The sequence below is a fragment of the Protobothrops mucrosquamatus genome, unplaced genomic scaffold, assembly GCF_001527695.2.
Source record: "Protobothrops mucrosquamatus isolate PMUCROS unplaced genomic scaffold, P.Mucros_1.0 scaffold_22, whole genome shotgun sequence".
Lineage (NCBI taxonomy): Eukaryota > Metazoa > Chordata > Lepidosauria > Squamata > Viperidae > Protobothrops > Protobothrops mucrosquamatus.
Genome location: NW_015386098.1, coordinates 1,167,869 through 1,195,024, shown reverse-complemented (window position 1 = coordinate 1,195,024; position 27,156 = coordinate 1,167,869). Strand labels below are relative to the sequence as shown.

General features: G+C 38.9%; 1 protein-coding gene across 1 annotated transcript in view; it reads left to right on the top strand.

The window, feature by feature from the left end:
• The window catches only part of TMPRSS6 (transmembrane serine protease 6), a 24,264-nt gene extending 5,404 nt beyond the window's left edge, over positions 1-18,860 (top strand). Inside the window, exons 5-17 of the mRNA XM_029287325.1 lie at positions 3,330-3,371; positions 4,937-5,141; positions 5,926-6,062; positions 8,537-8,649; positions 9,352-9,461; positions 10,822-10,967; positions 12,029-12,127; positions 13,015-13,128; positions 14,453-14,569; positions 16,378-16,549; positions 17,237-17,508; positions 18,384-18,520; positions 18,699-18,860. Of these exons, the coding sequence (XP_029143158.1) occupies positions 3,330-3,371; positions 4,937-5,141; positions 5,926-6,062; positions 8,537-8,649; positions 9,352-9,461; positions 10,822-10,967; positions 12,029-12,127; positions 13,015-13,128; positions 14,453-14,569; positions 16,378-16,549; positions 17,237-17,508; positions 18,384-18,520; positions 18,699-18,860 (1,826 nt within the window). The remainder of the gene's footprint in view (positions 1-3,329; positions 3,372-4,936; positions 5,142-5,925; positions 6,063-8,536; positions 8,650-9,351; positions 9,462-10,821; positions 10,968-12,028; positions 12,128-13,014; positions 13,129-14,452; positions 14,570-16,377; positions 16,550-17,236; positions 17,509-18,383; positions 18,521-18,698) is intronic.
• Positions 18,861-27,156: the final 8,296 nt, after the last annotated feature.

The following is a 27,156-nucleotide window of genomic DNA, read 5'->3' as shown; positions in this document are numbered from 1 at the left end:
AGCATGATACCGTGGTCTACGGTATCAAAAGCCGCTGAGAGGTCCAAAAGAACAAGGACAGAGGAGTAACCTCTGTCCCGGGCCCTCCAGAGATCATTGACCAACGTGACCAATGCCGTTTCCGTGCTGTGCCCCGGCCTGAAGCCCGACTGGTATGGGTCTAGATAGACTGTTTCATCCAGGTGCCGAGGGAATTGCCATGCAACCACACTCTCAACAACCTTCGCCGCAAAGCGAAGGTTGGAGACCGGGCGATAATTGGCCAACTCGTCTGGGTCCAGGGAAGGCTTCTTGAGGAGGGGCCTCACAACGGCCTCCTTAAGGGCCGCAAGGAAGACACCCTCCTGCAAAGAAGCGTTAATAATTCCCTGGAGCCAGGCTCGTGTACCCTCCCGAGTTGCCAGTACCAGCCAGGAGGGACACGGATCTAACAAACATGTGGTTGCATTCAGCCTCCCCAAGACCCTGTCCACGTCCTCGGGAGCAACAGAGTCAAACTCCTCCCATACAACCGTCTCAAGACCTGCTTCCGTCTCCTCCCCCTGGGCCAACCAGTCGGAGTCCAAGCCTTCTCGGATCCGAGCGACTTTGTCATGCAGATATTGAGCAAAATCCTCGGCCCTCCCCTCCAGGGGATCCCCCCCCTCAGTTGAAGGAGGGAGCGGGTCACCCTGAAGAGGGCGGCCAGGCGATTATCTGATGACGCGATGAGTGAGGAATAGTAGTTAGTCCTAGCCACCCTCATCGCCACTAGGTAGGATCTAACATGTATCCTTACCTGTGTTCGATCGGATTCGGTTCGGCTGGCCCTCCAACTGCTCTCTAGGCGTCTTTTCCGGCGTTTCATCTCTCTCAGCTCCCCGGTAAACCAGGGAGCCAGTCGAGATCTACGTCGGGTCAGAGGCCGCAAAGGCACGACTCGGTCCAATGCTGCGGCGGCAGTTGTCTCCCAAGCCGCCGCCTGATTTTCCGCCGAGTCATGGACCAGATCGTCCGGATATGGCCCAAGCTCCGTCAGGAACCTGTCAGGGTCCATCAGTCGCCTGGGACGGAACCATCTAGGCGGTTCCATCTCCCTGCGGCGAGGGGGAGCGGTCCGGAAGTCCATCCTTAGGAGAGAATGATCTGACCATGACAAGGGCTCAACAACTATTTCCCCTACTGTCAGATCATTCTGCCACTGGCCCGAGACAAAAATTAGATCCAGCGTGTGTCCACCCGTGTGAGTGGGGGCATGAATTAATTGGGTCAAGTCCAAGGCCGTCATGNGGACCTGGCATTACATAACATGAGCCGATGGTCCCGGGCCGGAGGGTCTAAGTCTCCTGGAAACCGAGTAGAGACCTGAGGACCGGAGCACCCACAAGCTTGGGGGAAAGCTCATAGAAAGAGAAATGAGGAGTAAACAACCTATAGAACGTTTCATAAGGCAACAGTGCTAAAATCTTTGGGGTTATATAATTAGATCTGGCTGTGGCTATTCAGAAACAGCCAGTGGTCAGATTCAAATATGTGAACAACCGGTTCTCTGTGTGGATGCCACTTCCAGAAGTCCATTCTGGGCCTGGGCAACAAAAAAATAACTACTGGTTCTGCCGAAGTGGTGCGAACCGGCTGAATCCCACCACTGGAAACAGCAATATCCTGAGATTCACCAGTACTATGATGGGCCAATATGATTTTATTCCCATAAACTCAGCAGTAGATACTGGCCAATATCAAGGTGGCTAAATCACTGGCCACAAGCTGTATGACCAGCATGCCTCTAATGGGCCTGTCACTAACCTTGGGGGAAACAGACAGTTCAGGTAATGGTAGACATAGAGACTGGCAGCACTGAACCCTTGATGCTTTTGTCCATGGAAGAATCACCCTTGACTGCCACTAATTTTTTCCCCCAAATTTCTCAGAAATCCCCAACAGGCTGTAGCCTTTTGGATCATGGCTTTACCATCACCAAATACCCAGAAGGGGACAACTACAATGTGGATATGTCCTTTGTATCAATATGCCAGTTCTGCAATTTCAAAAATGCCATAAGTAATATAATTATAATTGTTTCCAAATGATATGGCTTGTTTTCAGATCTTGCAAGTTTTTCATCGCCAGGTTGGGTTTGTATAAATAACTCATGGATTCCACATGTTTTGTGTTGCAGGGCACCTTTGTAGTTTTTGCATGCATTGTTGTGAAATTCATTTCAATTTAATTCCTTTAATTTGCATGGCCACCCATTCACTTCAACAACATTAAAAACAACTTAAAAATCAATAATAACAAATACAACAAACCAATACAAATATACATGATTATAATGAAGAATTCGTCATTCACAAAATGACTTTCCTACTAAACCAACTTGTTAAAAGCAGTGATTTATTCACATAGTAGCTGTCTCATGTACCGTACCCACTTTACCAACAGGGTGATTCCTCCTATCCCTGCTTATCTTTGTCCTTTATTTGGACAAATTGGCACCCTTCCATGGTCCTGAGCTGCAGTTGCATATCATATTTATTTTCTAACAAAGTTTATTGGGCACATTTCAGGTCAAAGTTGTTTGGGGAAATAGTGATGGAAATGGAAACTCACATTTTCCTCTGCAGCATGTATCTTCTTTTATATTCATCTGTTTAAAGAAAAAGGTCAGGTGGGAATGGGAGCCTGTATGTGCTGAGGGAGATGTCTCTCAGCATATTTGTGTCCTACTGATATATTGTGATTTGACCTTAATGTAGCCCAACCTGTAGGAACCTATCATTGTAGACCCTGGTTTTGAGCTTAGAATGATGTGTGAAATAAGTAAATGTATCTTTAAGATAGTGTGACTAACCCAATTAGCAAAATGTGTGAAACCATCTCTCACACTTTGCTTAAACCAGGGGTCTTCAAACTTGGCCCTTCTATGACTTGTGGACTTCAACTCCCAGAATTCCTCAGCCAGCATGCCTGGCTGAGGAATTCTGGGAGTTGAAGTCCACAAGTCATAAAAGGGCCAAGTTTGAAGACCCCTGGCTAAACTAACCATAGCTACCAATCCAGGTGTCATAGTAACCTCAAATTTGAAGTAGGAGATGATGGCTATCAAGCTCCTCTTTTGGCACCTGTTGGGAAGGAGAGCGATGCTTACAATGTGGATTTGCAGAATGTTTAAATTGTGGCTTAGAATTAGGTCTGAACTGAAGTGTTATTGCAAAAGAGAGAGGAGTAAAATGGGCCAGGAATACGACTGACATGAACCTGAGCAAGGAGCGTTAGGTAGTTCACTTGTGGCATCTCATGTGTTTGTCTTCCTTTTTTCTTTTTCTTTTTTTTTTCCTTTTCCACAGAATCCAGTCTCAAAGACATAATAATGCTGAAATCCACCTTGGGTAGGCTCTTTATTTCCCCCTTTCTTTTATTTATTTAATTTATTTGGTTATGTTTGTTGTAAAATAAAAGATTTTTGCAGACAACCCATCAATTAATGTGACATCAGGGACCAAAATGAAATATTTTTGTAACATTGTGTACCACTTTAATGTTGCACTTTTATTTTTATACTGATGCACTTTTTAGCAAGGGCTGACTTTGTATCTAATGCTTGTTAGCGTCTCTTTAAGTCCATCTTACATGAAAAAGATGGTTAATAATAAATATGAATCATAGCAGCATACATGATGCTAATTCTGCCCCCAACATCTCTTCCACTAGTTGTTTCAGTAAGCAGCCTATTTTCACAAATTAAAGGAAAAATATCTAACCAGCTTAAAGCAAATTTCTTTCTGTATGTACCACGTTAATTAAGTGTGTGTATGTATGCATTAAATGTGTATGCCACCAACTCTTTTCAGACTCACAGAGCCTTATCTAACAGTGTAAGAAAACACCCAGATAAAAGATGGAGAATAACACAAAAACAATTCATTAACCTGAAGCCAAAAGATATAAATAATGTAAATTGAAAGTACCTTTCAGAAAATTCAGTCTTCACTAACTTCTGGAAAGTGATCACCAAAGGAACCAGTCTAACTTCAGGGAGAAGCTGTTATAAGCTTTTTCTGGCTTTATCTCATCTGGCCTTGTGAAACTGGGATACGATAAGCAGCTTCTCCTGGAAAGACCTCCTTGCACAGGAGAAATCTAGTTGGAATAAGTAGTCCTAGGCTGTGGGAACAACTACTTTTTGTGGTACATATTAATATGTAGGTCTCAATAAATCAAAACTTATTCCTCAGTATCAGCAATAGACTTGTTTTCCAGCAACCCAAGTATGTGAAGGACCCAATTTCCTGGCTACATTTTCATCTATGGTGACATTTGTTTCTTGGCTGCCATATATATTTAATTTTGTATTATATTATAACTTCTTTTTAATTGTTTTATGATTGTTTTATACCCAGAGTTACTTGTTTGGGATGGGTGGCTATAGAAATTGAATGAATGAATGAATGAATGAATGAATGAATGAATGAATGAATGAATGAATGACTAGTGTATGATTCTCAGTACGTATTAATGCAAGCAAAGCTTCCATGAACATACTCCAAGCTATCCTTGTGTACATGAAGACTGAAAATAGCATCAGCATGATAAAAGAGTGTACATTCTTTAAATGCTCCTTGTTTTAAACCTAAGATTGGACAGATGCATAGAGCAGACTCATTTCCAGTGGGAGAATTATTGAAATCATGGGGAACTTGGTACAAAATTATCTATTTGGAATAGATTACACATAGATTTTGGAGGTAAATAGGAATAGAATGGTTAGCAAGGTTTTGCATAAAAATAGAAAGTAGCAGTAAAAAAAACCAACACATCAAAAGCCCTGGTTTATGCAGAACTTATTTTTTTTTTCTTAAAACTGTGGGTGGATTAAGCATATTTAGTTTCTTCCATGTCATCTCTTATCAACTGCATGGTGCATTCTTCCATTTTGACTGTATCCTCTGTTTAGGCTGCTATAGGTACAGCTACATCAGAGAGGATGTGGTTCTAAAACTGAAGGGTCCAGACTATTTAGCCTCCAGCTGCCTTTGGCATCTCCATGGCCCCAAAGGTCACATGATCAAGCTTCACCTGGAATGGACTCTCTCAGAATGCAGGGACCGGCTGGCAATGTATGATGCAGCAGGGCCATTGGAGAAACAGCTCATCACTTCGTAGGTACCCTTGATTTTGTAGCAGCAACAACGGGTAGAAGAGAAGAGTAGTTGTGTGTTCTATATCTCTCCCATTATCCACATCAATGAAGAATTCAGTTTAGGTTCAGGATATACAGGAAGTTTCATTTTGCAAAACGATGATCCAGATAATCAATGTGGAGTACAGTAAGGCAATTTTTCAGTCTCCAGGGTAGTTAGTTTTGCTTTTGGTTAGTGGCAGATAAAGAAAAATAAATGTCTGGTGCAGTGTGACTGTTGGTTTACAAAGCTACTCCTGCACTGATGTCTGATGTTAAAATCAAAATTAGCATCCTGGTGGATTCTAACCTCTCTTAGCCATGTCTTCTAACCACTGAAATCTGTTCTTTAAAAAAACAAAACAAAAGCAAGACAGGAATGGTACAGTTATCATTAGCCTCTCCTTCTCAAAATACAAGTTGAGCCAACTATGTCTAATTACATTTTGCCAGAAAAAATGTATGACAAGAACATAGAAGCTACCATATTTACATTTACATGCCTAATATGTTTCTAGCCCCCAGGGAGATAAATATTTGAAAGAAGACACATGTGTTTTGGATGATCTATCTAGCCCCCATAATTTATTGTTACCAAAATATTTTATTTATTTAGGGACATGTATTTATTTCCCGGCTTTTTTCACTATGCGATGACTTTTCTTTACCTCTCCTCCTCATTTCTTGCTCCTCTTTCTTTATAAAAACCTCCCTTCATCCTTTTCAACTTGCAAATATGATAATAATCTGTTTTCATTCTTCAGACTTTATGGGTGTAGCCGGCAGGAACCTGTGGTTGAAGTTCTATCTTCTGGTCCAGTCATGTCTATCGTATGGAAAAAGGGGATGTACAGCTACTATGATCCTTTCATACTCTCTGCTCAGGCTGTGCCCTTTGAAGGTAAATAAGGATATGAATAGAAAGAGATAGAAAATGTAGATTGCATTTGTGTTCTTCTAAAGATCTGCTTTTTTATATATTTTCCAGGTACTGCTTCTGTTAACTTTAAGACTTTAACTTTAACTACTGCAACTGGGTACCGCTAAGCAAAGGGATTCACAAACATTTGGAAGACAAATGTTCAGATCAAATCTAGTATTAATAAAGAAGGATATCTGATATTAAGGTTATTGTAAAAAACAGAAAAATTGTGCTGTAATTAGACATAGGACACTCTAGGTGAGAGCAGAAGGAGGCATTTCAGTACAGCATGGACTGGGCTGTCTATAGGCTGTACTGTGCAATTACACTGAGGAACTTTGACATGACCCAGCTGGGAATATCAAAAGTCTGGGGAACTCTTCCCTCGGCTAAGATGCAATTGTACTTTGCTACCTGGTTCTCTTCCTCATGTAATTGTACTTTGCTACCTCAGTCTTCCTCTAATGGGCAGTTTTGTTGTTATCTCAGGAACTAGTTTGATTTTTTTCAAAACTTTCCCCCAGCTCCTGCTACAATGAGTAAATATAAATATAGAAAACTACCTAGTGTTTTGCTTTTGCTTTGCATCCTCTCATTGGTTAGCTGGAAGGAGCAGTGGCTGGCAGCATGGTAGGGCAGAGTGTAGCTGTGGTAGGAAACAGCTGAAGACAGTTTTAAAAAATAAAGCTAGTGCTGTGTGGGAGTTCTTGTACCCTGAGATCATAAGCATAACTCATAAAGCCTACAAATAGTTCAAATTTAATCCCTGGTTTTAGGCAGTGGAACTGAGAAATGAAATCTTTTGCTTGATTGTGGGAAGAGTTCACATAGCTGCCTGCTGGAGTAGGAAAGCTACTCAACCTTTTCATGTATTGGGTTACATGCCAATTGAGAATTATGGGAAGAGGGTTGTCCGGTACTTCTTTATGGTACCTGGAATGAAAAGGCAGGAAATAAATAATGCTGAGCTGGGTAAATTATGGCCTGATTCAGTGTAAGGCTATTTCATTTTTTAAAATCAGAATCCTCTTTCAGTATTGGCATCAGGGTGCATAATAACTTGAAAGACTTTGTTTAAAATTAATCTGTGAATCCAGCCGCAGAAAAGAAAATAGTGGATGGTTGGCTTATGAGTAGGTGAAAATGGTAGGTATAACACATGTGCACCAACCATAGACAAAGCTACCCCAAATGAATGGTCAATCAAACCCCAATTATGGGAAATGTCTTTATAATTAGCAGGTTTTAGATAGGTAGGGGTTATGCATCTTGGATGTACATTGATTGACTTTAGTTCTCCAAGAAAAAGCTCCAGATTGAAGCTTTTTAAAGAATTGTATAACTACCGATTGGAAATGCCAATCTCCAGGAACAAACTTTTAGCATCATCCCTGCTACTGCACTTTCGGCATGGCCACTGCTACTGAGCCTTGGTTTTATTTATTTATTTGTTTATTAATCAATCAAATTTACGAAGCTGCCCATTTCATCAAAGGCAATTAACAAGAAATGGATAAAACCATGCATAAAAAACCCCAACAACATAAAAGATATAAAAATCATTTCAAAAATAAATATTATAAAAAAACCAGAGATACAAACTCTAGGCATTATTTATTTCTAGTCATCTAAATAAATCTCCAGTTCCCTGGGAGCCTCAGGAGCTCCAGTTCCCTGGAGCTAATCTAATTTTTAAAGAATGTTCCTTAAAGTGGGTACCATAACGGAGAAGGAAGGGCACCGGAGCTTGGACAAAGACAGACTAGCTGGAGATCCTACTTATTTTGGACTTCACAGTTCAGCAATAACTGGAAGATAGAAAAGATTGAAGAACAAGCTGCCAGTTAAGTTTTATAAAATATATCCCACTCCAGGTTGCTAATAATGAAATGCTAGCAGCACTATTAGAAGAACCTTGGTGACTGCCCCCTAAGGAAGGACACTGAATCTTGTTTGGAAGACTCATATGGAGACTCATAAGGGTTTGGTATGAAATTCAGATCACTATAATTTTTAGATGAATGTCCTGATTTGAACAGACTAAATATAAAGGCTCACCTAGAGCACATACCCATGGTACAGTTTGCAATTTGGGGAAACTTTACAGCAAAGTTCATAAGTGAAAAATGCACACCCAAATAAGTAAATCATTATTAAAAGCCCTCAAAAATTATGTCTGAAGAAAATAATAGCTCAAAACGTGTGTTCCCATCAATATTTTTTTAAACTGTGCATACAGTATATATAAATAGTAAACATTGGCTGAACAAAATTTGCCAGTGAGAATCAGATGAGCAAATTGCTGAAAGTGAAATAAGTTGCTTTATTAATATTTATCATAACTAGTATGTTAGCATTTGTATTAAATATCCTCATTTTTTTGTCAAAATAATAAACATGAGCAACATTTTCTGTGGGACACAGTGGGTGTGACAACGCTTCTGTCTTTTCAGCCTGCCAGATGAATCTAACACTGCAGGAAAGCTGGGGACGGCAAGGGAACATCAAGACTCCTTACTATCCAAGTTACTATGCACCAAATACACAATGCACTTGGCACATGATGGTACGCTCTTGGCTGTTCCTAGGCAAAACTGAGCTGTGTGTACTTTTACACTTAAATAAGAGAAGCCAAATATACCTTTACTCTGTTATGTTGTAAATTCTCATTATCTTTATATTCTACTCTTCCCCAAAAGTTGCACTGAGCAGATAGTTAACACCATTCACCTGAAAGAATGAAGATTTGAATTTCTCTGTATTGAAAAGTCTTAAAGTGGCAGTATTGTCATATTTTATAAGCCCTTACTGATCTAATACAGTTTGTTTTGTATTTTAGGAAAACTGTTTTGCTTTTCCTCTCTTTCTCAGCCCTCATGCTTCGTAACACTCATTTTTGTATTGAAGAACCAGGGACAAAGCTCCATTTCTGTATGTAAATAAAACTCTCAGCAGTTTTCCATGTCATAAGAGATCCAAGTAGATGTAATGGTTAAGGCTAGAAACTGAGAGACCATGAGTTCTAGTCCTGCCTTAGCTATTGCACTTAGACTTATATATTGCTTCATAGTGCTTTATAGCCCTCTCTCTGAGCCCTCTCTTAGGCCTAAAGCCAGCTGGGTGACTCTCTCTCAGCCCAGGGAAAGATGCTGTGGCAAACCATTTTTGAAAAACCTTGCCAAGAAAACAGCAGGGACTATCCAGACTGATTCAAAGGCACATACTCACACAAATGCCTCTACCGTCCACTGCATTTCCTTCTTTGTAGGTCCCATCTCTGGAGTATGGAGTTGTCCTTTGGTTTGATGCTTACACTCTCAGGAGGCAGAAGTATGACATTCCATGTACTCAAGGCCAATGGACCATCCAGAACAGAAAGTAAGGATCTACAAACATCTTGGTATGTTCATCTTACAGGAGTGACTTACAAGAAACCATGTCTATGATAGTGAAACAAATAGGAAAGCTTTTTTAAAAAAAAACTCTTGACTTTCCTATCTGATGTCCTCCAAACATGCTGAATATCAGCTACCCAACCTAGCCAGCATGCTGCTTTTTAGGATATATAGAGAGGACCAAGTATGAGAATTTTTCTCTATTTAAAAGTTTCTTATGTTATATTTTAGAACTGGAAAAGAAGAATCAAGCAATTAAAGATGAACAATGCAGTCTTAGACATGCTTAATCAGCTTCAATAGATTCAGCAGGACTTAAATTTACAAAATGCATCTGAGTTCATGAAACATCTTTCCCACAAAGAAATTGGATGGTTTCATAACTTTTATGAAATCAGCCTCTTGCTAGCTATAAGTTAAATTCTGTAATGAAATTGCTCTCTTCATAAATACTCCAGCTCATTGTTAAATGACTTGGAATTATATTTCAGACTGAGTTTCCCATCATCTTTGCTATACATCACTCAAGGATGTGATTCTTGAGAAATGATTTCTTTATCTGCTTCTGCTGCTTCATATCTTCAGTGTATTGAGTTTTTGGGACTCTGTGCATTTAACAACTGTATGATGGACAGATATTCAGAATATACAATTTTCCATTTTTGCTATATTCATGATTCTAAGGAAAATAGCACTTGCTAGATTTCTGGTAATAATCCATTTTTTAAAAGAAAAAGTGATTTTCCTTAAAGATATTGAAAAACAAGTTCCAATTCCCCCCACCCACCCAACAGTTGAATAGTTTTCTTGCCATATAGCTACATTACTTAAACTGGCTCAATTTAAAATAAGAAATCCAATTTTGAATTTGGTCTTATGTTTGTAATTAATTTCCTCCACTTTTTCAACATTATACTTTCATCAGGTGAGCCTTCTTCCTGCTGCCAAAGTTTATAGCCCCCTTCCTCATTTTTAAAACAAGGCCTAGGTGGCCCCAGAATTTATTTTGGGGGGTTAGCAACTTGGGTTCTAGTGTTCTGGTTATATCCACAATTAATGTCAATCTCAGCGTACATATACTGTATAGCTAATCCTGGAAGACAGTAACTTATTTTAATTTTATCCACTGTGGGAATTGTAGGTAATTTTACAATGGCATATGTCTCACAGTGGCTGTCTTCATTACCAGCAAGTCTGGCTGTTGGAAGAGATCCAGAAGATGATGGTTTTGACCTTCTTTTGCTCCCTAAATTTCATGACATCTTTCTTCCTGTACCCTTGGTGTTTTCAAAGGCAAGATGGTTGATTGTGATTTATTGCCCTAGTCTTTTTTACAAATCTAGATTCTGTGGTCTACGGATTTTGCAAGCCTATGCTGAAAGAATACCTGTGATGTCTAGAGCTGGTGTCACCATCAACTTTACTTCTCAGATCTCCCTAACGGGGCCTGGAGTGTGGGCTGCTTACAGTCTATATAATCAATCAGATCGTGAGTATATAGTAGTCTCTAAAACATGCAGTTCAGCTAACTGGAAACTTGTGGAAAAATCAACACATGCTTTGTTATGAATGTTGCCATTGTGACTGAACATGAATCAAGGGCCAAACTTGATTCAGACTAATGGGGAACTTGATGTTTTACAGCACAACATCAATATTATTTAATTGCAGGGAACATTTCCCTAAATGGCCTAGAATGCACTCTTTTGCATGATCAGCACTACACTTGCAGGTTTTCAATATTCTGCCATGGATCTGGACTGCTGCCTCAACTTGCTGCCAGATCTATCACAAGCATGGGAAGGAGTTTCTGCTATTTTCTGGTACCATCCCCACAAACTAATTTCCGCTTCTTAAAAGCATACCAAGTTCAGGTAATATTCTGCTCTCTTCTGTGATGGGCAGGCCTCATTTCAGATCCCACTAAAATGTCAGAACTAAATGGAACACCAAGCACCAACATTCCAAATGTTTCCATGGTTTTAATAGATAGTGGTGCACTGTTCTCCAGCTTCTAATGTGACAGCCAGTTTTGGTATAGTGTTATGGCACCAAGCTAGAAGCCAGAAAACAATGAGTTTTAGTCCCACCTTAGCACAGAACCAGCTAGATGTTGTTGGTCAGCTGTTCTTTCAGCTTCTAGGAATTGTTTCTGAAAATCCTGGCAAGAAAATAGCAGGGACTGGTCTAGGTAATCACCTGGAAATGCACAAGACTGCGTTGAAGGAATGTGCACGTGTGCACACACACACGCACACACATACACACACCATCACTCACCCTTCTAAAAAGGTCATAGTTCCTAATTCTACAGCCAATACTACATGGATTAAAAAACTTTTATGAATTTAATACAATATTGATAATAATTATTCATTGACAGGAGAATCTTTCATTCTCATGCTTCAAAACCATTATTATAATTTAATTTCACATAGAATTAGAAGTAGATTGGAAGCACAGCACAATGAGATTTAATATTTGAACTGAATTTTGAATATGCATTAAAAACCAACTAATATTCTACTTTATTTTCCATTTTTAAAAAAGCATGCCCCAGAGAATTCCTTTGCCTTGTGAATGGCTTATGTGTGCCAGCTTGTGATGGAATTGAAGACTGCCCCAATGGACTAGATGAGAGAAACTGTGGTGAGCAGTGCTTTATCATTTCACTCCTCTTCACATCATGCTTGACTTTTGCTCTGTCCTTTTGGAGCAAGAGGATCTCTGCAGGTGACATGTGCTTTTCACACAGAAGAGTTTATTCCTATCTATGAGTCAGCTTCTCCAAAACATATTGAACATTATACTTTCAGAAGTCCCTATGATGCAGCCATTGGTGAGAAACCATTGGTTGCTTTGGGAAAGGAAATGTACAAATGAAGAAATAGATGAACTGCTCTGTCATTTAGGTATGAACCCCACTGGCAGAACCGGGACATGGAAGAGTAGACATACATTTTCACACACAATCAATCATACAACATCTGCCCACATTATCTTAGAAAATGAATTGATTAATTTCATTGCTGGTTGATTTAAGTCTGTAACTCAAGGAATCACATTCTAGCTTGCTTTTTTTCTTTGATTTTCTTTTAAAAAAAACATGTCCAAAGAGCAGAGTTATAGGTAACATTTATTGCTTGTTTTCTCTGTGTGTGTTTGTGTGTCTCTCTCTGTGTGTGCATTTGTGTGTATAGATGTGAAAAATATCTTGGGATAGTAGTTAATTGAATGTGAGTTGACATACAATTGATGCAAAAAAAATGTAAATGTAAAGTATATTTTCATATAAAGTACAGTTGGCTGAATTTCAAAAACAGTGTTATACTGGATGGCCAGTGAAAATGCACATTCTATAAAAACAACATGAAGGCAAAGGCCTTTCAAATGACCAGACACAAAAAGACACATAAAGGTGCATTGGGTATTGGGTGCTGCTTGTACTCAAATGATCTTTTGACTTTTTCATCCCTGTTGCTCTTCTACCTCCTGATTTTTCTTCTTTCTTTTCCTTATGCTTTGTAATTTGCCAGTCTGCCCTGCAAAATTTCAATGTCAGGAAGACAGCATGTGCATCGATTTCTCCAAGCTCTGTGATAAACATCTGGATTGCATCAATGGGAGTGATGAGGAGCAATGCAATGAAGGTATAAAATCAAGAACATCTATTAAACAAACTTTCTCGGACCTGTTATTCTCAGAAACCAACTTATAGCTGTGGAGGCACAGTGGTTGGATTGCAGTATTGCAGGCTAATTCTGCTGACTACCAGCAGTTCGATCCTAACTGGCTCAAGGTTGTCTCAGCCTTCTATCCTTCTGAGGTCGGTAAAATGAGGACCCAGATTGTTGGGGGCAATATGCTGATTCTGTAAACCGCATAAATAGCACCTAAGTAATTAATTGAAGTTTATCAATAAAAGTTTACAGGTTTTTTTTAAACTCACTGTTACTCATCTCTGGTAGAAAAGGGACCAGCCTGGCATGCAAGTGATATAAAATTGAGTAGACTAGCCAGAAGAGAGGAGCTTCAATAAAATTCAAAATAATGTTGATAGATTAGAAACAATGGGCTAAAAATACAGAATTAAGTTTAATAAATGCTAGGTTTTGTACTTAGGAAATCAAATGTGTAAAATATAAGGTGAATGATTCCTGGAGTGGTAATGGCAGTTGTGAAAAAGATCTTGGGATAGTACTTAATTGAATGTGAGCTGACATATAACGCTGCGATAAAGTAAATGTAAATTTAGATTACATCAATAGAAAGTATAATTTTCAAATCAATGGAAGGAATCATTCCACTCTATTCTGAACTGTTGTTTCCTATTTTGTGCATCACATTCTTGAAATGCCTGAAAGAAAACCTCTTGAGTGAAGATCAAGACCTGTTCTTTCTTATTCTAGAATACAGGAAGTGAAATGAATGATTTAAGACATAGGAAGTCAAATTCCAATTAAATGTTAAGGGGAAAAATTTCCTAACAGTTAAAATAGCTCAGCAGTAGAACCAAATATCTTTCATTGGAAGCTCAAGCAGAGGCTCTACCATCTTGATCTGGATTCCTGAAGATTGGACTTGATGATCTGACTCCTTCCATATGATTCCATCAGCATTCTAAGTCTAGCTTGCCTTGCTTGTAGCTTTGTTTTCAGAGTACAAATCATTGCTTAATATAAAAACAATGGGCACTGATGTGATTGTCACTTTCTTTTCACCATTATACCTTTGAGATTGAGCTTCATGACTGTAATCAAGTGCAGCTGGTAGATAATTTGTGGACCCACCAATACTGCCAAGTTCTAACTTCCAGCCAACATGGTTGTTAACATTTCTGGATATGGTAATTCATGCACATATGGAAGGTCACAAATTCTCCACCCCTGTGAAAAAATTGCAGTACTGTATCAGTACTGCATCAAATGATAATAAAACCATATTCTCGTTTCACCACATAATATATCTTTGTAGGAATCCCTTGTGGACTTTACACTTACCAATGTGCTGATGGGAACTGTGTGAAGAAACCCAACCCTCAATGTGACTCAGTTCCTGACTGCAAGGATCAGTCTGATGAAATGCACTGTGGTGAGTAACTCAGAGGAAGAGATCCATCCTAGTCAGAGGAATTATCTAACACCATCTCAGTTTCTTCTTCTTAGAATAATCCTAGTAGAAGAGCTGCAGACGTTCATTCTGTCAAGGGTTGCTAGCAGTAGCTTCAGTCCTATGCACTAATTTTTTTTCCAAATTTGTGATTGGACTGCAGTTCTCAGAACTCCCAGCAAGGATGATCATACATAACTTACCTGGAGGACGTTAGTATCCTGTCTGATTTGTGTTGGTAGAAATTTGTAATTCTGAGTGGGAATGAATTGCTACAGCAGATTAATTACACATCCAGTTTGGAGTGTCTATGGAGATTCTCAGTCATCCAGGTCATGGTTGTCCCAAAGGTTCTTTTTTTCACCAGGCAACTGGACTTTATTGTTTTTGTTTGAAGATGTTTCACTTCTCATCCAAGAAGCTTCTTCAGCTTTGACTGGATGGTGGGGAATGGCAGGAAAAAAGCACCTTTGGGACATCCAATTTGGAGGGACTCAATATCAAATGGCTATCATGGAGAATATCAACATGCTCCTTCTGAGAATAATATAAATGCGGGAAACTTTCAGTGAATGGATATTATCATGTATATATTGAATCGTTCATGTCAAAAGAACAGTAATATTCAAGGTATATGTTTTCCTTTTCATTGAAATCAAAACTTGCGTTTTACCCCTTTCTATTCCAATAATCCCCCCCCCCATATGGATTAATCCATTTTTCCATTTGCATTTACAAGGCTCCAAAGGCCGAGTGTGACTGTTTTGGCAAGAAACCTAAGATGGTGAATGAAGAGGGTATACAGTTTCTGTGGCAGAAACATTGATTTTAAAATCCATATGTTAGTTACATTTATATCTTGCTTTTCTTCTAAGTGACAGATACAGTATTCTTTCTTGCATTCCCCCAATGTAAAACAACAGACCCCAAATCAGACTGTTGTTTTTCTATGACTGATAGTGATATTTGATACTTGATATGTCTTTTCTTCATCCAACCTCTTTTATTACTATTCCATACGGTGGTCAACATCAACATTTGTGGGCAAATAGCAGCTGAGAGTAGATTTTTCAGCTAGTAATTGAATAGAAAACTTTGAGACTTAGAGCTGCTTTTTATTTAAAATAAACATGGTCATCATAAACACATTTACAATGTACAACTTGGACTATGTTCTTACCGAATCTGCTCTGATTTCACAAGAAATAAAGAGATTTATATGGCTATGAAAATACTTGGTTTCAAGATTCAGTTAGAATGAAATACTATCAAGACTCTGAATTGACTTTTTGAATTGGACCAATGATTCCGCTCAAATTGGGTTTTTTTTTTTCCACAATTCAGAAAATGTTTTGAATTAATTTGATGCTCAAATTGGATTGCCAATCCAAGAATTCAAACTGAAACCAATCAGCTGTTCCTAATGGAGTCACTCATCAAACTGCACACTCCCAACAATTTGTTCACTAGCATTATATGCCAAGTGATTAACGTATGGGAGCCAATTCAATGTAATTAGGGATTTGGACTGAGTCCAGAGAAACTCATGTTTGGCTCTGCCAATCATCAGCAACCTGTATATCCTCACAAGAATGGTTGTGAAGATAAAATGAGAGCAGACACCACCTAGTACACCAGCTTAAACTTCCTCCCAAAGGAAAGCATGAGGCATAAATGCGGTGGATGAATGCATAGTATCAGAAAGGAAAACCTGGACTTCTATGTAGGCATGATTTTTCAAAACAGGAAAACAAAAATCCATCATAAAAAGTTTCTCTCTTTTTTCTTAGACTGTGGAGTGCAGGGGACAGCAACACAGAGAATTGTTGGGGGTGCTCATTCTGTGCAAGGGGAGTGGCCTTGGCAAGTGAGTTTGCAAGTCCGTGGGCACCACCTTTGTGGGGGAACATTGATTGCAGATCGCTGGGTGATCACTGCAGCTCACTGTTTCCAGGAAGACAGGTAAATAAAAGGTTTGAACGCCTTAAAACTCACCTTTTTATGTTCGCTTTTTGTCACAGTATCGCTCGCACTGGATTTCCTTAATCAGATAAATTAGTAACACTGAACAAATAGTTAAATGTATGCATTTAGTCTACAGCAAAATCCACAATCTTGTAATAACATTTTGGCTAGGTTTTTTTTGTTTCTCCTTGTTAATGGTTCTAGGGTTGCTTCAGGGCAACATCCTGTTTGCTATTCTGCTCCACCCTATTCCTTTCCTCTCGTTATTTCTTTTTCACAATAGGTTCACACGATTAGAGATGTGTTGGTCTTTTGAGACACCATAAGACTATATGTCTACTCCTTTATTTACAGCCACTATCTAAGCTAATTTTAACTGCTCCTGGTTTCTCTCTTCCTCTTTCCCCTTTCCTCCCTGCAAGCAATTACGTGCTTACAATGTTCTTCCCTTAGGATAAGCCTCTCCACAGAAGATGCAATGGCTTGTGACCAACAAAATTTTACACATTAATAAAGCCAGTTTCACAAATTTTGGGTCATGGGCAGAGTCTGACCAGGAGTAAGACAGTTTCCTTTCTTCCCTAAACCCAGAGTCCTCTGAGCTGTACTTGGGAGCTGGATAAATGAAGTATCAAGAGAAAAACCAAACGCGCTGAAGCTATTTCCCACTCTTTTCTTCTGCAGTCAGGTTTCCCCCACAGTCTGGACCGTATACCTGGGCAAGCACTTTCTGAACGCCAGTAGCCACAATGAGGTTTCCTTCAAAGTGAACCGTATCTTGCAGCATCCCTACTATGAAGAAGACAGCCACGACTATGACGTGGCTCTGTTGCAGCTTGACCATCCAGTCATCTATTCTTTTTTCATCCAGCCCATCTGCTTGCCTGCCAGCTCCCATCTCTTTGAGCCTGGCCTCTTGTGCTGGGTCACTGGCTGGGGTGCAATCCAGGAAGGAGGTACATTATTTTGTTTGTGTGTCCTTAAGGCCCCTTTCTTTTTTTTAAATTTAAAAGGATGTATCAGATATAATCATATAATAAAAAGGAATCCTAAGCTTTTGCCAAAAGGAGTGTGCAATAACTTAAAAGTTGGCCGGTGAAAGCAAATTCAGCCTCAAAGGAATACTACATGTCTACTAAACAAACTAAGGCCAAACATTGCAAGGGCTTTGCAGCACGATGTTACTGTATCAAGCTCCCTCTAGTGGATCCTTGCATAAATCATGCAAATGCTGCAGCATACTTAGGAATGCCAGGGGGTTGGCTTCAATATTTGTTCCTTTCCTCTTTCCCCTCCGTAAGTGCATTAAGTTTGCTCAGGAGGGTCTTCCAAGCATCTGGAATGAAAGCTACTAAGATTCATTCCAGAACAGCAACTGCCAGAGGAATAATACCACTTGATCCAACCCATTCTGTTAGGCTCCAACAGGGTATCTTATTTACTAAACGGTACCATCCCATTTCTTATTCAATGGAGATTTCCTAAAACAGGGAAATGCACCTATAATGTCACACTTTTTAGTATGAAGCAGGTAAACATCGACCTGAAAGAACTGTTGCATCCCTATAGAACAGGGTTTCATTCCAATCTCCACATTTTCTATAGCAAGGTTTCCCAACCTTGGCAATTTTTAAGACATGTGGACTTTAACTCCCAGAATATCCCAGCTAGTATGGCTGGCTGAAGAATTCTGGAACTTGAAATACATGTGTCATTAAGTTGCCAAGGTTGGGAAACCTTGCAATAGAATGTGGAAATAGGAATTTCATAGGAACAGAAAACATTTTCTTCCTGTGGTCAGTTCTGCTAATCTGCAACTCCTCTCCCATAGGTCCTACAAGCAAGATTTTGCAAAAAGTGGATGTGCAATTAGTTCAGCAAGACATTTGCAGTGAAGCTTATCGCTATCAGGTCTCTCCCAGAATGCTTTGTGCTGGCTACCATGAGGGCAAAAGAGACTCCTGTCAGGTAAATTTAAGCACTAGTTTCCATGATCTAGAAAGAACTTTTCCCTGTCCTGTGAAGCTGCCTTATTTGCATGCAATGTCACACACTGAGTGTTGCAAAGCTAATTACTCAGAGCTTTCTCTTTTCTGTCTATTTGAATTATTTTTCTTCTGACTGCTATTTCGTTTCACTTTTCTAGGGAGATTCTGGAGGACCTCTTGTTTGCCAGGAAGTCAGTGGCAAATGGTTTCTAGCTGGTGTGGTGAGCTGGGGAATGGGTTGTGCACGTCCCAATAACTACGGAGTGTATACCAGAATTACTAGTGTGAAGGAATGGATGAAACAAACTATGTCAAACTGAGCATCGTTCTAAATTCCTCCTTTTGTTACAAGGTGACACTGTCAAGGAGACACTTTTAATCTTTGTCCCACTGTTCAAATAGCCGAAACTGTGGAGACATCCCATCTTACACCTGGCTCCTGTTGAACCTGATATTCAAATATTGGTCTTTAAGGATGTTTTAGAATGTGGAGAAGCCTAGGAAGGCCATTGAGGAAAGAGTGTTCAAAATAAATATAAAATTAGAGATGCTGCTCCAATGAAACAATAGAGAGGTATGATGTGCTCCTTCAAAAGGTAATGACTGTAGACTGATCCTTGGGTTAGTTTGAATGGAAAATCCAAGACATTAGGAAAGTTGATTCTCTTGAATGTTAAATGTGGAAGTAGAAATTGGAAGTCTATTTAGTTCTCCTTGTATTATTTAAAAAATCAATCCCAAATGAATTGACCAAAACATTGACAAATAGGAGGAGCTATTTGTGGGATGTTAAGGAAAGAGCATCAGTTGCATTTTGTATTATTATTTACATGACTCATGCCTTATCTATGTGCTGATTATTTGAAAAAAAATATGCATGGATTTTCCTACTGCTAAGATTATTGGAGTTTTCAATGGACATATCTGGAAAGAAACCCGCAATGAGCAGAATACAAATGTATTTCAAGGTCACATCCTTATCCGGCAGTAGTCACTCACCTACTGCAGCTTCACCCCAAACTACTTTGTGGATAAGGTAGGAGACACCTTTTAATTTAAGACTGGCAATAAAAATCCTTAAAAAGCCAAATCAGAAAACAGAGTATGTTGTCCCATGTTTGCATAATGGCCCTGCCTGCACAAAATGGCTGATCTGGTGATCCCTTTCCCTGGCCAACTGATTGACCATCCATGTCTTGACAGTGCATGATAACTGACAGCCATTCCCTTTTAGTTCTCCCAGAAACAAGTAGGCAGCCAGATCAAAACAACCTGCTTCTACTTACAGCATCCAGGTAGATTGACTCCCTTTACAAAATTGAGATTCTCTGCCTTGCATGAGATCATTTCATCGATCTGGACTGAAGAGCAAGAGCTGTTTTGCAGTCAAAATGTTTACTGCAAATTTAAATAGATTTCAGGCACCTCACATCATTTGACAGCAAAAGAGAAATTCTGTCAATAAATGCAAGGAATCTGTAACTGAATAGCCTCAGCTTATGTTCAGAGCTATAGTTTTGTACAGAAATTATAATGAAACTATCCTGAAAATGATATAAACATGCTTCAGAGGTTTCCAATACTAATGCGCCTCTTGTCAACAAGAGGATGTTTGTTGCACAGCATAAATTTATCTTTTTTTTTTTTACTTGCACGGTTATGGCGTATTTGTCCTCAGCAAAAACTGTAGAGCTTTTACTTTAACATCCCATCAACTTGAACATACTCCTTACAATGATATTACAATGACTTTAAATGTAGCAGGACAGTGGCAGGCTAGCATTAAGATATGGGTTGAAGCTACTAGACTCAATCTGAAGTAGAATTACCATCTCTTCAAAAATAGAAGAGCTGGTAAACACAGCAGAGGACCTTATTAAGTTGGTAATGTGCTTGTAGTATCATTCTAGGGTGATTCTTCCCCATGTTTTGTTTAGACTGATAGGCAGCTAGCAATTGCCCCATGCTTATTTATAATCAATGAAGAGGGGGTCAACCTAGTCTTCAAAGCACCTGAAGACAGAACAAGAAGAAATGGATGGAAACTAATCAAGGAGAGAAGCAACCTAGAACGAAGAAGAAATTTCCTGACAATTAAAACAATAAATCAGTGGAACTACTTGCCTCCAGAAGTTGTGGATGCTCCAACACTGGAGGTTTTTAAGAAGAGATTGGACAACCATTTGTTTGAAATGGTATAAGATTTCTTGTTTGAGCAGGGAGTTGGACTAGAAGACCTCCAAGGTCCCTTCCAACTCTGTTATTGTTAATTCCAAACCAATCAACTTGGTTTCAGAACTAATTAAAGACACACTTCTTGTGATATGGGTGGTTATATACATTTGATAAATAAACACAATTTTGGTACCACCAGAAACTGCTCACAGCATTCTAAGCTAGTCCAAATTGTTTTGGCTCTGAAGGGGGCCAAATCTTTTAAGAACGTCTGCTTTCCACCAGAGGGCAGAAAGAACACACAAACTAAAAACCAGTAACTATTTTGTTATTCTTTCCTGACTTATAGCAGGTTCTTGAAGCTGCTACTTCAACCTGATAAGACCATTCGTGCTTGGTTTGAATCAATAGCTTTTGAGAGTGCATTATTTAATATTGAAAGTGTACCTAGTGGCACTTCTTCAATCATAAAATTGAATTCACGTTTTCATGAAATGAATAGTTGCATATAAATGGCTGAATTCATTCTTGGAACATTTTTTCTAACTGGCAATGTCTTTAAAAAACTTCTAAATACTTCAGAGAGGTTAAGACTGTGGGTGTTTTGGTAAAGGTTTAAAATCCAGACTCCTTAATCGATAAAATTATGGCCGAGATTGCATACCTTACTAAGTCAGGGTTTCCTTAAATGAGTTATGGTTTAATGAATAAATTCCAATTGGTTCTTAACTATATTTGGAAAAACACATTTAATTTAGTATGTTTTCTGAACACAGCCTAAGGTTTCAAAGCCATATGAATGGACAGTGACATTCAAAGAAAATAAATTTCATGAAACATACTTTCTTTTCAATATTAGAAGCTGGAAAAATAGATCTCCTTGCTCTTTATAGCACTGGAAAATGCAATGTTAAGATCTGAAAAATGCATCCTAATCTGAGACCATCTTAACATAAAACAGCTCTTAAGACCCACAGCCTCAGGCCTAACTAGTTGGGTTTCAACCTTTTAGCTCTTCTTCTCTTCCTCTAGAATCTTAAGTTATATTTCCAGCAAAATAAATGAGTTGGTGGAATCAAATGCCATTATGGAAGGATGTGTTTCCTATGCACATTCTGATGAGTACATATTCTCTGAGGGCACAAGAACATGAGACATAGTAATGAGATAGTGAAATTTATTCAAGAGTTTTTACACAGCATCCTTGGACACAATTTAAAAATTGCTGTCTCAATTAACAGAATTATGGATATCTTTGTAGTAAACGTGTGGCTTTATATTAGAAGTAATATTTGTCCTGCTGATTTACATAAATGGTTATGATAGTTCCTGGAGCACTGAAATGAAGCATGTACATAGGTGGCTGTGTGGGCATGCAGAAACGCATGCATTCAAGTGTTTCAAAGGGCAGATGCTCGTCCATTAGAGTATTGTGACTAGCCCTTCTCAAGTATCATGAAAAAGAAAAGGTATAGGGAAGAATGTATGAGCTTCCCTTTGGCCTGACTTTTTGGGATGGAGAAAATGTGAATTAAAAAAAAATCTGGCAATTGCAGTTACAGTTGTGTGTATCTGGGAACCTGAATTTGTGAACCATCCCCAATCCCATAGAAATTTAACAGAATTATACAATAGGTTGGAAGGGGCAGGATTAGAGGACATATATCTCCATCTCCCCACTATATATTTCTGCTCCTAATTTCTATTCCTAAGGACATTTTTTTTTAAAAAAGGTATCTCCAAACAGCCATACAGATGGCAACCACAAGATAAACAGAAGTGAAATTGATCAGCCAGGTAAAAATCAAACCAACGGTATTGCTGAGTCAAATCCATCTTCTTCTCCTGGGCTGGCTAGTTGCATGCTAGAGGACATTTGTATATCTTTAAAGCTGCCCACTTGGACGTGCTTTCAGGTCTTCCACTGAATGGTACACATATAAAGAAAACAAAACCAGCCCCTCTTCTCTAGGGTGTTCTCTTGGAGTTCCTGCCACCCACTCCCTTGCTCTGCTTACCAGATGGCAAATCTGGAAAAGCTAATGAATTACAACAGGCTGGAAAAATGAAATATTTGTCATGTTGCAGTTTGCTTGCCTTTAGATCTTCATGGGGTATGTTTCAGCAACAACATCCACCACAGCTTGTCTTCATCACATTGAAAAAAAGTCAAACTGCACTGCAAAGTCTACCCTTTGGTACATATTATGATGTCACAGCATGTGTACAAAAGTGATGGGGTTTGCATTACAAGATTGCCCCTCCCCAACCTGCAACACCTCTCTTGACCTTCTCAGACACTGCTGTGTTTCAGTAAAATCTGGTGCAGTTCACACCAAGCCAATGTGATCTGCTTAGTGATGTACTTTCAGGAATAATAAAATCTTGTTCAAGAAGGACAACACTCTCTCTCCTCAGTCTAAAGGCGTAAGATTTATTATTGGATCTGCTCCCAAGGAAGAATTGTTATTTGAACACAAGCCAAGCTCTCCATCTAGAAGCATATCTACTGAAGGAGAAACACTCCAGCTGGTTTCTTTCTATCCAAAGGGATGTATTTTCTTACACAACTTATGCTGCCCTTTGCAGCTAAAAATGGAACTCTCAAAAAACACAATGTGCAATGCAAAGACCAAAGATTGGAGGGACTGCATCACTTCATGCTTCTTCTTTTTTACACTGCAAGGATATTCCTGCATGCCAAAATGTTAGAACTCATTTAATAGAGATGGCTGCCCACAAAGAGCAACAGGGATTGCCATTTGCAGCAGGATGCAGGACATTCATTGTTAAACGCTCCTGAGGTCCTTTCCAGAACTTCGTCTATTCCCACACTGAGCAACCCTGAAACTTGCAAGGCTAGAAGAAAGTTCTGTCTGTATTACTTTGTTCCCCCAGCAGGGGAAGCTGTGACAGCATGAAAAGTCAATTTGGGGGGCCATGAAAAATTAGTTCCTGAAAGTGCATTTCCCAACAATACCAGAAGGGTAAGAAAAGTAATCCAGTATTTTGCCAAATAGCAGAACATACAGCAATTAGAGGGTGCTGCTTAGAAACTGGAAAATACAATATTTCATCTTATTCTAACAACCCACCCCATTGTTTTTTTAAATAACAGTACAAAAATAAAGATTTAAAAGTTAACTTTAAAAAGAGAGAGACATTGATCATCATTAGCATCATATCCTGAGACATCTGGTTTGTAACAGCTTAAAAAAGCAGCAAGGATGAACAAGGTCAGGAAACAGAAGAAGTGAGGACAAAACAAATGAACAGGATGCAAGAGAAAAGATAAAAAGCAGCTGGAGGGCAGGGGGAACCAGGTGAATACAGAGCACCAGTGGTCTCAAAGACTACCTGACCTTCGGGCCATAGCAGAGAGCCAAGACATTCCTGCAGAAACAAAAGATTAAGAAACCTTCTTCTGCTAAAACCTCCCATTGCAGATGATCACACAGAAAGGACAGCTCTGTGAGTTGAGCCTTAGGGATGCCTTGATCCTTCCTTTACAACAAAAGTCAAAGCTCATCTACCGGTATGTGTCAAACCCATATTCCTTGGAAGAGGCCAGTGTTGCTCATCGGCAAAGAGTTTATTCCATGAGACAAGTAGATACATTGAGAAGAGGGTAAATATAAGTACCTCTATACAAAAGACCAATAACAGTATTCTTCCTATAGAATGAGCCAGACAGTATTAGAAAACCTTAAATGGTAAGGCCGATTACCATATTCTCTATTCTGATTACAGATGAAATCAATGGTTTTAAGAGTACTTAAATCAGGACTGGATTGCTGCTGGTAATCTAGTCCAAAACTTGATTTCCTTGGGAATATCAAATTTAACTTTGTAGTCTTCAAAGTTATTAGGTGAGAGAATAGGAACAGAAAATTAGATTTACAGTGAAGGTCTTCTTTTTTTTACAATAAAGACATGACATTCTAAAGAGTTTGTCCTTCCCATTCATTGCATAGGCAAAGCTATAAAATATCTGACATTGTTTTCTCCATCCCAGTTTTGGACTGATATTCCAGATCACAAAGGAAGAAAAGAAAACCTAAGAAGTGCATAAACAGTGTATACGTTAGACTATAGATCTTTGTGGGCAAATATTTTCTCTTTCTAATGTATCAGGATGGGTTGAATGTTCTATCCCCATTGTAAAAAAAAAACATTCACAGTAAGTTCATTATACAGTTTTCCTACCATGAAATATACCACTGCTGTCTCTGAAGATGGAATCCTAGTTCTTGTTATGAGGTATCTTCTGTAATTTTTATAATGCTTTTCGCCAAGAGACACAAGTGAGGTTTACAGTTTCACAAAGAAAGACACAGAGTTCTACATGGAAACTCCACATATGTCTCACAAGTGGGCACTACTATTAAGGGCTGTCAAAGAGACCATATTTCTAGGTGAGTGGGCTACAATTCCCTATAGGGCAGCCTTGTTCTAGGTCTCATGGGAATGTCTGATGCAAGTTTTGATCCATCTGGTGATCATGAACAATGTGGCTTTATAGTTCTGAGAAATCTTCCAAAGAAAAAGAGTTTGAATTTCTCTATTTTGCTCAGGTAGATCTTGACTGGTCATCCAATGTCCAGTATGTGCTAATCCTTTTTAATTAAATCTTGGAATTGGGGCAGAAGAAAAAGATTACAATTTATTTCTAGCAAAAAGTGGTCATAAAGCTAAGGGTCCAGGAACAGAGTGTTGATGAAGAACTCTTTTTTGCTAGGGTGTGTCCTTACCTCTGACTGACCAAAGTTACCATATATACACACCCAATATTAGGCCCAATTTGAGTTTAGGGTTACCTTCCTATTTGTCAGCCACCATTACTTCCTTGAGGCAACACTAACTGCCTTACCTCTGGCTAAGAATCCACCATGAAAGCAGCATCAGCCTTAGCTAGTTGTTCATAATTTGTATGAGCATCTTCTTTTCCCAGTCTGATTTCTTGAGATAATTTGGATCCAGTTTTCTATTTGCATCATAGAGTAGAAGCCTTGGCCATGACTGAGGTAGTAAAGGTGTACTGAAAAGTGATTTAAGCTAGTTGATCCATAGGCAATTGCTATTTCAGTTGAATGTATACATTTTGTAGAATGTATGACCAGCAAACGGCCTCTTCTAATAATCATAACGGGTAATAAGCTTAATAAACTATATAATAAATATTTAGTTTAATAAAGTATATACAATCCATCCAAAACCTAGATGCATGGAAATTCAATAGTATGACTGAGTACACTAAAGCAATGAATATCAAAGAATGATGAAAAGATTAAAAGTACCAAGAAATGCCACTTGTAAAGTACTAGAGAGCCAGTTTGGCCTAGCAGCTAAGGCACCCAGGCTAGAAACCGGGAAACTGTAAGTTCTAGTTCTACCTTGGACATAAAAGTGACTGGGTGATTTTGGCCAGTCTCTCTCTCTCTCAGCCCAACTCACAAGATTATTGTTCGGAAACTACAATGAGTAAGGAGTATTAGTTATATTTGCTGCTTTGAGTTATTTATAATAATAATAATAATACAAGACAGGATAAAAAATAAAAAAGAATATCTTCCACAATTAAGAACTGCTCAAATAGTTTCTACAATTTCCAAATTGTAACAAGATTTATAATAAGATTGATGAAAAGTAGCTGATCAAGGTCCAATACTTTTAGGCTATAAAACAGGAGATGAAGGAGAACTCTCTGGGAATGTGTGGAAAGAGTGCAGGTAAGAGCTAATTTATTATATTTGGTTTGATACTTTTCCCTCATACTTCTCCCACTGTCTTTTCCGCTCTTGGAAATCCAGTCAAGGACCTTCAAACAACTTTTAGTAACTAATAATTTATTTAGATAACATTTCTGCTTATATTATTTGGGGAAATTGGGTTGATCAGTAATGTGTACCTCTATTTAGCTGTGGAAGAATTGAGAAATATATGAAATGAACAACTATATTCAAGCTTTTATTCAATAAGCTTACATATTTGTTGTATTGTGTACTATTGCCTTATGGGATGAGTGTACCCACAAATATCCTAAGAGAGGAAGAAGCAAATTCTGTCTTTTCCCCCACAAGAGGCTGGTTCTTATAACTGGGAACATATTTGCTTTGTGTTGAGGGCATCTCTGTTTTCCTGTCTTTGGGAATTTGTGGGTGCATCTTTCACATGTTTGTGAAATGAAATGCAACTTCTGCCACAGGAACATTCACTGTAGAGGTATGAGACATTCTAGGGCAGTCTCAAGGGAAGTATGAGGTTTCAAGACCATGGAGAGCCAGCCCTCACATACCTTTTCTACTTCAAGAACATCACTGAATGTCTTGGAATATGAGGGAGTGACAGGTTCTGGCTTCCTGAGACCAAGAAGTTTACAAACTTTCCTGAAATACTCAGGAAAATCTGATTTTTTGGAAGCACCTGATGGATTTGGGGAAT